The following is a 15263-nucleotide window of genomic DNA, read 5'->3' as shown; positions in this document are numbered from 1 at the left end:
TAGCAAATATTTCATACATATTCAAGACTTTTAAGTATCCATATCGATCAAAAAAGATTACAATCAAAACGAACAAAGTATACTCGATTACCGACGTAAAATTTCAAATTTTGACATTACCAATTGGGACGCAATATCGTGCGTAACGTTTTTATGTTCACACAAACCTATGTTTTACTCAATAAAAAACTTTTCATAATATGTGCTCGTTAGTAGTGAATAGTCAGTGTTATACTGTGTGACTACAATATGACATGACAGAAGCTCAATCATGCAAAAGAGAGTGCATGTTTTGTTTTAACTTCAAGTCAGTAAAGATAATTGGAAGTGTTTACTACAAGTTTCCGAAGAGCTAATGTGACAAACATGGTCCTGGAAATAGCTCTTTTACCAGCATAATAATCTTTATTCTCATAAACCATAAGGTACAACGGTACAGAGATATACATACATATATGAAAACAAACTTATTTATAATTTAACATCTTATACACAAACATACACTAACTATCGTTAAATACACACATACACATGCATGTATCAGTATGTACAGAATATACAAAACAGGGGTTATGTTATTGCCTAGAGAACAAATGATTTATTTATTTGGCGTATAAATCTACATAGTTTTTCTAATTTAAACCTGTTATTACAACTCATTATTTCTTTGAATTTCACATTTGCCACAAATTTTTATCAATTAGTTTTTTTCTGTCATTTTCAAATAATTCATATTCCAGAATATAATGATATTCATCACCAATACAGTTGGTATTACTTTCAAACATTTTCTATTTTCCCTTTCTATACCATTCCACCGTCCTGTTTCTATAGGTAGTCTATGATTTGTGTGTTTAATCTAAACTTACACAGCGTATAGATATTTTTATCCTCCAATATATTTAAAAAATCATTCAAACTGAAATGTCTCCTTAAATAATCTATAATTTATAGATTTATTGACCTGCCATCAAAGGTAGGATAAGCCGGATATCAGGCGACCTTAAGTTAAAATAGTTGCAATAACTGTCGATTAGGATCGGAGTCGAACAAATCTCGCCACGAGCGTATCTTAAAATTACCATGCTTTTTATCACTTTATATGAACTCATTAGGCCAATCATCCTCCTAGGCCATCGAATTTGAAAGCAGTTCGTATTATCATATGATATATGAACGATATTTCATCGCTTTTAAATAACAAGTACGCTTCGATTTTATGTTTCAAGATCAGAGGACTAAACAAAATAACCAAATTACAAATTTCGAAAATAGATAGAATCATAGAAACCACGATAAGAACTGCAATATATAAAAGTAGTTATAATCAAATAGAAAATGAATATTTATCTAAAATGGAAAAAAAAATATGGTAATTTGTCAATAAATAAGTAAAATATTAATTATAGAACAAAAGAATTTCATATCCGATAGAGAGAATTGATTATTGTGAAGAGATAAAGAAACTAAAAAGAAATGAGCAAAAAAATAAAAGTTACAATAAATATAAAGAAAATACAACACAAGCCGAATCAGAAGTCCGAAAAGTTCATTTGCTTGCGTATCTACCAGTAGCAAATATTTCATACATATTCAAGACTTTTAAGTATCCATATCGATCAAAAAAGATTACAATCAAAACGAACAAAGTATACTCGATTACCGACGTAAAATTTCAAATTTTGACATTACCAATTGGGACGCAATATCGTGCGTAACGTTTTTATGTTCACACAAACCTATGTTTTACTCAATAAAAAACTTTTCATAATATGTGCTCGTTAGTAGTGAATAGTCAGTGTTATACTGTGTGACTACAATATGACATGACAGAAGCTCAATCATGCAAAAGAGAGTGCATGTTTTGTTTTAACTTCAAGTCAGTAAAGATAATTGGAAGTGTTTACTACAAGTTTCCGAAGAGCTAATGTGACAAACATGGTCCTGGAAATAGCTCTTTTACCAGCATAATAATCTTTATTCTCATAAACCATAAGGTACAACGGTACAGAGATATACATACATATATGAAAACAAACTTATTTATAATTTAACATCTTATACACAAACATACACTAACTATCGTTAAATACACACATACACATGCATGTATCAGTATGTACAGAATATACAAAACAGGGGTTATGTTATTGCCTAGAGAACAAATGATTTATTTATTTGGCGTATAAATCTACATAGTTTTTCTAATTTAAACCTGTTATTACAACTCATTATTTCTTTGAATTTCACATTTGCCACAAATTTTTATCAATTAGTTTTTTTCTGTCATTTTCAAATAATTCATATTCCAGAATATAATGATATTCATCACCAATACAGTTGGTATTACTTTCAAACATTTTCTATTTTCCCTTTCTATACCATTCCACCGTCCTGTTTCTATAGGTAGTCTATGATTTGTGTGTTTAATCTAAACTTACACAGCGTATAGATATTTTTATCCTCCAATATATTTAAAAAATCATTCAAACTGAAATGTCTCCTTAAATAATCTATAATTTATAGATTTTGGTGAATTTAACATGTAGTGAATGCCATTCCTGTCTAAATTGATCATGTAGGCGCATCTTTATCGAAGGGATAAGCTACAATCTGTGCTAGAAAAAAGCTGAGTTGTCCAAATATAGGAAAAGCCAGTATCATTAAAAACGTTTCTTAAAAACTTTAACCATGGCGATTCAAAATGATTTTCGACCAACAATTTGTATAATAATTGATAAGGGCTGTATAGCCAGTCAAGGTCGTTAAAAACTTCCATTTGTAATAATTGATAAGCTAAATAAGACAGTTTTGAATCCTTTCCAGATAAAAGTCGTGTCCAAAATGCAATCATTTTTAGTTTGATATCTAGTTGGACAGGAAAAATGCCAAGTTAACCATAAATCATATAGTTTGGGGTGGATAATTTTAACTTAAGTAACAATTTATAAAATCGTAATTGTACTCTTTCAATACATTGAATATTTTTATAAAATCACCATACTTCTGAGCCATACAAAAGAATGGGCTTTACCATTTTATTAAACAGTTCTAGTTGACATTCAATTGCTAAATTAAGAATGCGACCTCTTTTTAAAACCTCATACATTGCTTTTGTTGCCTTCTCTGCTTTCTTTTTTATTGCTTTACTAAAATTGCCGGTCCTGCTAAATAATATACCAAGATAGTTAAATTCATGAACTACATTGTATATCTATATTTGCCCCATTTAAGGAAAATTTAAAATCTGCACAAGGCCTTCCCCTGGAAAAGACCATGACTTTGGTTTTGTTAACATTAACCTTCAGTCTCCAAATATTACAGTACTCTCCAAATTTGTTTACTATTTTTTGTAAGTCTTCTTTTGATTCAGACATTAGGACCGTATCGTCTGCATATAGTAGAACAAAAATTTCAGGTAAATGTTTAACTTATCTTCTAGTAAATCTGAAATAACGTTAAGACCCTCAAGATTTACCCATGTGTTCCTTAAAATGTGTTTTGCAGAAAACCGAAATATCATTTGCAACTATGTCGTCTCCTCATTTTTATATTAGTAAATCAGTAGTGCTATTTGTATATCATGTCACGGGATATACAAATGTAAAGAAATAGTGTTCAAAATTTTAGTTAATTTTCACATATTTATTGTTTATATGCTAATGTTTCATTTAAATATTTATGAAATTACAGTTAGTAAAATATGAATAACAAGAAGACTGTTTTTTGCTATTATTTACCGTGGCTTACTGATTCATATACAAAGACGATGAAGTTTTTTTTATATTTATTCAAAACTGGAATAAAATATCAATAAAGAAATATAGTTCTCTTGTCTTCATGCGCCAACAAACATAGACAATCAAGTAAAATCAGTGCCTCCTGCAGGAGATTGTCATCTTTTATCATCTGGCTCAGAAGAACGCGAAGAATTACGGGGTCATCCAATCCGATATCACGTGCTGTCTTGCGGTCTGGTGGTCCACTTAATAGTCCATACCGATTGACCAAATCTTGTGATAAGATAGCATGTCTTTCTAAAATATAGCCGTACTTAGATAGTGCCTTGATTACGTAATCAAACCGGTACCGCATCTCTAATTCCTTTTTAGGATTGAATTGTCCAGTTCTATCAGTAGCTTCCTTTCGTATCATAGCACCCATATTGCTTATAGTGTAACCATAGAAACGACGCCTTTTGTCGTCGGAACTTTCTGGTGTATACTTCCATGTAAAAACATACTCCAAAATTCTTCTGTCTAACTGAAATGCTACTTCTCCAATTATACGTTTGTTCGGTCGAATCCTTAAAACTCTTTGACGATGTTGGTCCGTGTAAGCTGGTTTCAGGCCAATGACCTGGTCTACTGGTCGGTGCAACACGGAAACGCCTAAAAAAACAATGTAATGGTTTCTTATTCATTTCTGTGTGTCTTGACCAAATATAGTTAGACAATAACAAATATTAATCAAGGGATCTAAAACATCCTTTCCATTTAAAAAAAAAAGAATAAGAAAAAACAACCATAAAAAGATGAAATCAACCATTTAAAGACGAAATCAACCATTAAAAGACGAAATCAACCATTAAAAGACGAAATCAACCATTTAAAGACAAAATCAACCATTAAAAGACGAAATCAACCTTAAGCAAAACATGAAGTTAATATAATCGGAGAAACAAAGTAAAACTGCAAGCTTACATGGAGTATGATTTAAGAGTCAGTGTCGAAAAGAAAGTAAAAATTCAAGGAGCTAAAACAAATACTTTTAAGTACAGATTTATAAAAACAAAAATATGCTTAAAATAAAAACAACAAATAAACAGAAGAAATAATCAGTAGATGTGCAATGATAATATTTTACGTAAAACAGTACTCAAAATCTATAGAGTTTAACCTTGAATTGTTCTTATATGATTATACAAATTTTCTAGGAACCCTCGGAATAGATTTTCTGTGGTTCTTTAAACAACATTTTCGTACTTCAGAGATTTTTTTATGACTTCCGATCAAGTAAAAACTTGGCTTAAGTCATCAACAACTTGTCTCATTTAAACTACGCTGAACTCTGATTCAAATAGTGGACAGTAATATCATTACCAAATCTCAGCATAAGGCCTTCTCAAAGCATTTGAAGGTCGTTACTCTGACTTGTATTCGCTATGTAAACTAAGCATACACACCAAATATAGTTTCATCTCGACTTCTTGTAAGTGCTTTAACACTTATCATTTCGCTATATAAACCCATAAAAATAAGATGTATTACGATTGCTAATGAGACAGTCATCCAACAGAGACAATAACAGAGATATAGTCCCTTTACTACAATTAAAGAACTAATATACTAGTATTTACTTTTGAAATAAAGTATATGAAAATAAAGGAACTTATATTGTGTTTAAAACTCCCATGATGTTTTAGATACAGGACGTGCTCATGATGTTCCTTTCGCTTCATAACTCTCTTACACTTCCCGATACACAATATTATCAACCAGAAGGTTTGTTTATATACTAGTATATGGTCTTTTGAAAATTTGATTGCAAATTATTTTGTTGGTTTTTTTTTTGCTTTCCGTTTCATTGTATTTTGTACCCACCTGTTTGAGGACTCGGCTGTTGTGCTTTTTGTGGTGTCTTCATGCTCTGGAGGGTATTATCTAAACAAAAAAGTTAAAATTTATTGACACTCATTTACTTTTAATATTAAGAACTTTCTAAAATTTTATCATTTTTATATTAAGCCCCAGTCCCACTAGACCGCGATCGCACCACGCTCATCGCGATCTAAAATAAATTCAGATTGTGGTGAGGTCGCGATCTTAGCGGCATGAAAATGTTAATTTTCGTAGCTTTCACGATGCTAAGTACTACGTCCTCATTACGCTTCAACAACGATCCCGCTACGATTAAACAACCGTTCTCACCGCGCTTATTCTGCGACCTCACTACGCTTATCAAGATCTGTCTACGCGCATCACGTTCTCACTACGACCATACCACGAGTTATCCGATTGCAACACGCTTCTACTGCGATTATAGCACGTTCTAACGATAAACCACGATTATACTACGTTCATACCGCGATCTTACTACGTCCGCAGCAAAAGGTCAACATCGTGTTCCATATCAATACAGTTCCATTCCTTCTAATTCTGATTAATACGTATATTTCGCGGAAACAATACAGTCATGCCATCAAAATCTACTAGAACAAGTGGGCGTGGTGGAAGGTGTTGACGTAGAGACAGAGGGAGCTCTGATAGTAACGATTCCTGATCAAGCAAGAACAGCATGACGAGGACGGCAAGGGCGTACTAGAATCGTACTTGTTATGGTCCTGAAAAGCGTACTAACGGATAGTCGTAGTGGAAGCGTAGTTTGGTCGCGGTGAGAGCGTGATGGTCGTACTGAGGTCGAAATAGTCTCTCTGAATAGAATCAACTTTCGCTACGCTCTTGCTACGAAGGTACAGCGACCTTAGCGATCTTACTAAGGCCTAAGTGTGCTCTCACTACGCTTCTTCTACGATCTCATCTCGCCACGCTCATCGCAATCTTGAAGACCTCACCACAACCGTGATACGACTTTACTGCGATCTATACGATCGTACTACGATTATCAAAATTTGTATTTTTTTTTCACAGATCGTAGTGCGACCGTGGCCTTGTGGGACTGCGGTATTAAAATCCATAAGTGAATATAGCACTGAAACATTTAATTACGTTCTGTATGGAGTATCATGAAACTGAGAAAAACTATTGAGGTAAGAATGTAAAACTCAAAATCACCACACGAAATTGAAAAAAAACAAAGTAATCACGAACATGAAAAAAGCAAAGTAACCCATGGACATGAAAAACGCAAAGTAGACTTAAACTAAACGCAAAGTAAACTTAATCTAAACGCAAAGTAAACTTAAACTAAACGCAGAGTAACCGAGCAAATGAAAAAAGAAAAGTAACCACAGATATGAATCAAGCAAGCCATTTAAAAGTACACGAATAAAGCAAATCAAGTAACCACGGACCTGGAAAAAAAGCAAACTAACCACGGACATAAAAAAAGCAAAGTAACCACACACATGAATAAAGCAAATTAAGTAACAATGTTCCTGAAAAAACCCCAAAGTAATCACGACAACGATAAAAACGATAAAAGCAAAGTAATCAAGAAAACGATAAAAGCAAAATAATCACGAAAACGATAAAAGCAAAGTAATCACGGACACGAAAAAAGCAAAGTAAGCATGCACATGGTAAAAAATCAGCAAAGTAACGGCGTTTAATTTTTATTGAACTTCTTCATTTCAAGAGTCTTCGTTAAATAGTAAATACAATAACATAATAAGAATTTCCATAAGTTACCAGTTGTTTATGGCTTAAGGTAGATCATAAGTAAATGTTTTTTGAGACAGAATTTTTGTTATAATTTGCCAAAATGAAGATTTTACTATGCTTTTTTCAAAAATATAATAAAAAGTATGGGTCACCGTGCTATTTTTCAAGCTATGAGTCGTTGAAAATTGCCTAAATTTGGTTAATTTCTTCATGGAAAAACACATAAGAGTGCATAAAAAAAGTTCTATGAGATAGAATTTTGAAATAAATTATGAGAAGATAGGTTTCGTAATATGCTTTAAGAAAATAAAAAGAAAACATGGTGTCACCGAACTTGTTTTCTTGCCACAAGTAAAAATAAAATATTTCCCTATTAGCCTAGTATAAATTTTGTACTAAAAGAGTTATCTCCCCTTAAATGGCTCATTTGCAAAAAATGATTTTAAAAACCAAAAAGGTTGATATTTGTTAAAATATTTTGGATAATACAATAAATTAACAAGTTTTCTTCATATAAAATAACAGTCTAACCATAAAATTGCAAATATTTTTCCAAATTTGCTGATTTGGGCAAATAACTAGACCGATTTTGTACTGTGATTGTACAATCCAAGATGGCGGTATACCATCAATCTACCTTAAATATATGTATACGGATCTGGGGATGATATCAGGAATTAAAGATGCAAATAATCGAGAAAAAACATCACAATGCTTATCTTAAGGAAAAGCGTTTTTATATGTTACTCTTAAACCCTACAACTGCATTGTATTTAGTAGATCTGATATAGTGCTGTCAAACCTTCAACTGTGAATCATACAAATTTACCTTGATATTCATACTGTATATTCCTTCCAGCCTTGATTGGTGTTGATGCAGCCACTGGTTCTCCGATTCTAGTCCTTCCATCACTGCGGATAGAATCAGCAGCCTCGGTTACAATGTGACTACCATAACCTTCGCTTCCAGACCTCTGATTACTGAAACCGGTTTGATCTGCTTTCATTCCCTGATAATTTGATATAATTTCTGGTGGTTGATATATCAAACTATTCCATTCCTCGTTTTGGTTGACTGCTGATATATTTGGAGATGGTACGGTTATTTGAACACGCGGATTTATAGATGACTGGTCAATCTGCATATATTGATCATTTCTTATAGCTGGTTCTCTGCTATAAGATTGCTGATTCAGCGTATTATTGCCGCCAAATGAAGGTACGCCTTGTTGCATCGGGGATCTTTGTCCCGAGGGTGACTGTCTTCTAGACATTGTAGGAACTAATGGTTCAGCTACTGGAATTCCTTGTGCTATTGGAGATCTTTGTTTAACATTAGGATCTATACGTGGAGAGAGTAGTTTAGTTGGCATTGAAGAAGCCCTTGGTTGCAGATTTTGTTGCTGAGGTAAAAATATAGCATCGGTATCATCAACGGACTGGTGACCTACTTGATTCACTGTATTATAATATTGCTGCTGAGGGAATGATTCCGCTGTTTGATACCCTGTTGAAGTGTTTATCAAATTTGTTTGTTCTTGTCTAGCTGGCGAAATGGGTCTAAATGTATTTTCTGCCGAACCAAATTGTGAATCAGCTTGAAATTGAGGTCTGTTTCGGGGATCAAAAGACGCATTTTGTTGCTGTGGACGAAAAGGCGATTGCGGTTTAACCGTTTGGTTCTGAACGGGTGCTTTTAGTTGATTAATATATTGACTTTGTTGTGATGTTGGTTCATTTTGGTAAGAAACTGTGCCTGTTATTGCTGCGCTTGGAGCTGAGCTTTGTTCGTAATAACTTCGCGAAGATGTACAGCAAGGTTCTTTCGTTCCTTGACCAAATCTTGAAAATGCATCTAAAATGAACAAATATAATATTTAAAACTTATACAGTGGATTCATCTATTTTCGTTGAACATCAATTTTCGTGGATTTCGTGGGTACAGGTGAACCACAAATTACTATGTTCAACGAAATACAAATTTGACATGTGTTTTATTCAGACTTACCAAGGGTTGAGATCCAGCTAACATATTATCCCCTCCACATAATGTATGTATGTGTCTGTCCCAAGTCAGGCGCCTGTAATTCAGTGGTTGTCGTTTGTTTATGTGTTACATATTTGTTTTCGTTCATTTTTGTACATATAAATAAGTCCGTTGATTTTCTCGTTTGAATTGTTTTACCTTGTCACTTCGGGGCCTTTCACATCTTCGCTAGCCAAGGGTTACGATCCACTCCCGCTCTAGAGAGCGGGAGTGGATCATACCTTGGCTAGCGAAGATGGGCCTTTCATAGCTGACTACGCGGTATGGGCTTTGCTCATTGTTAAAAGTCATACGGTGACATATAGTTGTTAACATCGGTGTCATTTTGGTCACTTGTGGAGAGTTGTCTCATTGGCAATAATTTTGTTTAGTATTTTTGTATTTTATATGTCATTTATGTACAACGCCATTGAATACATATTGTATATGTAGAAATAGGCGTTTAATTAAGTTTTCATGTTTCATGTTTCATACCACATCTTCTTTTTTTATAACCATGATAATGTATACTTTGCATTTGAATCTCCTTGAAGCATATGAAAAAGACGATATGCATGTGTGGTGTGTGTGATCATTTCGCAACCCAATGTTGTTGAATGTTAAGTGATGTCAGAAATGGTAAGGAAAGTGCTTAATAAGTGATAATCCAGGGGCCCGTTTATCGAAGCTCTCTTAGGATTAGGACGTGTCCTAAGACCAACTTAGGACACATCTTAGTCCTAAATGAGTTTATCAAACATGTCGCAACTTAGGAAAATCCTAGGAATTGTCCTAACTTTAGGATACCAATTTAGGTGTCTTAAGATGGTCTTAGGATGGTCCTGACTTTAGGATACATTCGAATTCCGTTTTTTGTTCATTTTCACGCGTATTTTTTTTAGGCAATAGTAAAAATAGTTGAAATTCTCCGTAATGATATGAATAATGCACGAGATTTTGCATTTGAACTGTTAAAGGACGAAAATGTGACACTTCGAATACAACTCTCTCAAACACATGTTATGATTTTAACGTATCATATATCTTGTTTATAGTTAGTTTGTTATTTTCTTTTATTTTTGTGTCATGTTTTGTTTCATACAGTTTAAATGTACAATTATTCTACAAAAAAATATTAATTTACGTCTAATTTAAAACTACATATTAGTTATTAGATTCTTATTAACAATATTTGAAATAAAATTATTGATAAAATACGATATCATAGTTTTTTTTCATATTCGGTTTGTATTTTCTTTTCCGCTAATACTTAGGACATCAGTTAGGACGTCCTAGCTATGATATTCCTAAGATAGCTTCGATGTGCATGCCGAGACGTGTCGTAAGTCGGTCCTAACTTTATCCTAACTTCTGTCCTAAGAAGTTCTTAGGACCGATCTTAGGACAGTTTCGATAAACAGGCCCCAGGTTTCTCTAAATTTGGTCGAATTGTTTTTAAAAAAAAGATTGTGTTAATCATGCAATATATTTGACAAATATTGTGACGAGTTTTGTCATCCAAACATTTTGAGAAATAATAAATAATTGTGTGAATTTGGAATAAATCATTAAAATTTATTTTTGATTATTTTTACTCTTCTTTTTTTAATTCAGTTATTATCATAAATAAAACTGTTCCATGGTTCAAAGCTTTCAATTTGGTTTTTTAATAATTTATTCTATAAATTAATTTCCGGCATTTTGTAAGATTTATATATGTATAAGGACTAGTCTTGCAGGCATTATAGAAAATGCCTAAAGTTTTCCGGCATTTTTATAAAAAGCCTAAATTTAGAAAAATGCCTGTAACACGTATAGTTAATATTACGCTAATTATTTTATTGTTAAAATACTATCCTGTTTTTCTGGACCTTAACTTTTCGCCAGAGGAGTGACATCCTGTCTGTTTGAGATGCGCCCAAGTCAATTATACTCAATTGCAGAGTTCGACTCGTAGCCAGAAAAAAAGAAAAAGAACTGAATAACTTCGTATACTGAAGAGTATTACATATATCTTCTTTGAAGGTAACTGTCTCACAGATCAGTCTTAATTCGAGGACGTATCAGTATATATCAAATCAGAGTATTATTCACGAAGTATAAACTTCTTGTACTGATCAAAAATTTTGCATGTAATACTTGCCACTGATCGTTATTTTTTTATGATTCAATCAATCAATTATACACACACAGTTTACCCATTCTGCTAAAAGATGAGGATGAAAATATATGGCATTTCATTGTTAAACTTCATATTTGTATAATACCATAAATTTACACTTGAAGTAAAATTTTTGTCTAAATAAACTTTTGTTTTTAAAATTTTGACAGTTTTGTTTATTTGACTTTTGTAAGATTGGAAAAACTTATATACTTAGGATATAAAAAAAATCATTTTTGTGTTATTTCAATTTTGTTAAATGTTATTACCACTTTGGAAATGTACTTGCCTTCAAACTTTCTACAGAGGCTGTCATCGGTCCAAGTCAAAACAGCATTCAGAACATTTGCAGTTTTCAAAGTTGCGTTATTTTTCACCGTTACCAAATAGTTCTTCAAAAATGAATTCTCCTTCAGAAGTCGATCATTTTCCCTCAGCAAACTTATAATGTATTCAGATTGATTCCGATTCTCACTCGCCATACTAACAAAGCTACATTGTTATAACTGGAAATAAATTCTTGAAGTCACGGTCGTGTTAGTAACCATTGAAGTCGACGACGTCGTCACAGACGTTATTGTCGGTGCACTTATTGATTAAAAGATGCACATATCTATACGTGTACATAATAGGTTCAACGACAAACAACAAACCCTAGGTTGGTGGATCTAGAAATTTTCATATATGGGGGCCCACTACCCTCACGCTTCAGGGATTCCCTATATATATAATCAACCATATTTTTTTTCTCAAAAGGGGATGGGGCGGGCCCTCTGTCCCCCTCAATCCGCCTCTGTTAATAAATGCATAAAATAAACCGACTTTCGGTACGTCAGATGTTATATGTTTTACAGTTAAAAATAGGCTGGCACGATTGCGATAAACAGACAAAATTCTGCTGAACACGAAACTTAGCCCATTCTTTAATAGCAATGGGAATTACCAGTTACGGTGTATGACAAACCGAAAGTCAGTAAAAGGATGGAGAGTAAAAGGATGGAGAAAGCCAATGTAATCTAGCAAACAAAAAAAGATAAAATGGCAGAAGTACATTACATCAATTTGTTGAATCTTATTTAAAAAAAACATTATGAATGGGCACATTTAAATATAGCAGGCGTCCAACATACAGAGAGGTAAAATAATCTTCAGTTTCTTCCTTTGTTGCAGTAGCGGATCCAAAAGGGGGATTCGGGGGTTGGACCCCCCTTTTTTTGGACGATCAATGCATTTGGATGGGGACATGTAGTTGGAACAAACTCCCCCTTTTTGTCCTGGTTTAGGACCCCTCCTTTTTAGAATGGCTGGATCCGCCCCTGTGTAGGTCACATTATATTATTGAAAACTTTTTCTCACCGCAAAGCACAGTGAGTGGTGTAAATTTTTAGTATAGAGTGGCATACCAAAAAAGCTTGTATTGTGAGGTTAATTTTTATTCAAAGTTAATTTAACAGTTTGATTCTCTTTGGCGTCTATAAAAAGGTGGATTTCACTCATTCATAGCCCTAATGTTGTAAAATGTTTCAGTATATCTTTGGGAAGATGATGTATGACTGTAGAAAGTTAAGTCATAGTCATATAGCTGACAACAATAAACAACAAACAACATATGATTTTTAACCTATCTCCGTTTTTAAAGATCACATCCGACAATAAAACAAAATCAAGTTAACTTCAATTATTTACCTTAACAAACGGTTGACATATGAGCTCTCGTGGCTATAACGTCTGCCACATTGTTTAACAATTTGACTTGATATCCCTATTTATTTTGTTATATTTCCCAACATACCTTTTACTGCCACACAGACCGCGAAAAAAATCTATATTTATCTAAAAGATAGCCGACATTTTTATGAACTGACGACTTTCCAAAGGACAACTTTAAAAGATGTCGACCAGTCGCTTCACACTCTACTATTATTATTCATCATTCTGCTCACAAAAGGTAAATATATATTATTTCTAACCAACAGTGGGTGATTTACAACCCCAACAATGTCATACATTCCTTCAACACCCCTTTTAATAGAGTACAGATCTAAACCTTAATATGTTGACAGAGTTCATTTTTAAATTGTCAGGTCAGAGTTTTGTTATCACCAATCAATAAGGTTAAGGGTGTATACAAAACTTAAAGTAAATATTTTGAAATTCCTATCACTATGTTTCTTAAAAAAAAATATGAAATAGCGACTTTTTAATATGCAACTTATCTGATTAGCTATATAAATCACTCAACTCTGCGGAAAATGTCGCTAAACTTTTACAGTTAACTATCTGTTACCAAAAGTTGTCTTGATCAAATGATGTTTTCCTTGACATCTAGTGGCAAGTATTTTAAAGTAGCTGCTCTCATCTACTAACTAAAGAGCTTTTTGATTTATCGACTGAACGTGCCAACACGGTCAAACGGACTCACGCGACTTACTAGCGGACTTGTGGATAAGCCTTTAGGTCAGGAACATATTCAGATTTTGAGGTTAGGAGCTTGACTTTGACGCCTATTGCCCTCTTCGACCTCGCTTGAAACCACTGCTACATATGAAACATTTTGCGAAATTTATGACTATCACTATGTTTCTTAAAAAAAAAATATGAAATAGCGACTTTTTAATATGCAACTAATTATCTGATTAGCTATATAAATCACTCAACTCTGCGGAAAATGTCGCTAAACTTTTACAGTTAACTATCTGTTACCAAAAGTTGTCTTGATCAAATGATGTTTTCCTTGACATCTAGTGGCAAGTATTTTAAAGTAGCTGCTCTCATCTACTAACTAAAGAGCGTTTTGATTTATCGACTGAACGTGCCAACACGGTCAAACGGACTTACGCGACTTACTAGCGGACTTGTGGATAAGCCTTTAGGTCAGGAACATATTCAGATTTTGAGGTTAGGAGCTTGACTTTGACGCCTATTGGCGTATTGCCCTCTTCGACCTCGCTTGAAACCACTGCTACATATGAAACATTTTGCGAAATTTATGACTGCAATGGTTCGGTTAGATTTTACGATGCAACCGACCAATCTGAAATTAAGAGACAGGGTATCAAAGATTAAAGGGGCACTAACTGTCAAATTCGTGTTCACCAATTCTTATCAAATTCTCATATTTGATTTATAACAATGTAAAACAAGTCTAAATAGAATAATAAACAAGGCACAGACAGAAAAATATGCAAGTGAATAAGTTATAATCAATGGGTTTTTTTTGCTTATTTTGACAAAATTGAACCTTATTGTTTACTAAAAATGAATTACTATTTCACTATATGTATTTCATTACTGATTGAGCCTCAAAAACATTATATAAGTTTTTCATATATCTCGTAGCTAGTGCCTCTTTAAAACAGTTATATACCATGTATACAACGTTTTGTTGTAGTTGTTTATAAACTTATATATGTATATATTCTTGGTTCTTTAGGTACTACTGGCACTTTTTGAAAAAGACTGCAGATTCAATCGTAAGCTGGTAAACCTCCATACTGGTGAACAGAACAGTCCTGCCTACATGAGAATAAACTCTGATGGTCTAGTCCCTGTTTTAAAAGACGGGGAGAAAATTATCGTAGATTCGGACAAAATAATTGAGTATATTGACAAAGAAGTAAAATCAGGTGAGTATGCATGAATGAATAAAATTGAGAATGGAAATGGGGAATATGTCAAAGAGACTACAACCCGACCAAAGTGCAGATAACAACCGACAGCCACCATAAATGGG

The 15263-nt window shown here is 33.3% G+C and overlaps 1 protein-coding gene across 1 annotated transcript; it reads right to left on the bottom strand.

Moving 5' to 3' along the window:
- Positions 1–3755: 3755 nt before the first annotated feature.
- On the bottom strand, positions 3756–12092 carry LOC134720894 (uncharacterized). Its single transcript, XM_063583448.1, has 4 exons — positions 11820–12092; positions 8173–9198; positions 5604–5663; positions 3756–4391 (listed from the first exon to the last, which is right to left on the bottom strand). The coding sequence occupies exons 1-4, from the start codon at positions 12010–12012 to the stop codon at positions 3811–3813; spliced, it is 1860 nt and encodes a 619-aa protein (XP_063439518.1). The 5' UTR covers positions 12013–12092; the 3' UTR covers positions 3756–3810.
- Between the last annotated feature and the right edge of the window lie 3171 nt (positions 12093–15263).

The sequence above is a fragment of the Mytilus trossulus genome, chromosome 6, assembly GCF_036588685.1.
Source record: "Mytilus trossulus isolate FHL-02 chromosome 6, PNRI_Mtr1.1.1.hap1, whole genome shotgun sequence".
In the NCBI taxonomy this organism is placed as follows: domain Eukaryota; kingdom Metazoa; phylum Mollusca; class Bivalvia; order Mytilida; family Mytilidae; genus Mytilus; species Mytilus trossulus.
This window is presented reverse-complemented; position numbering and strand designations above follow the sequence as displayed.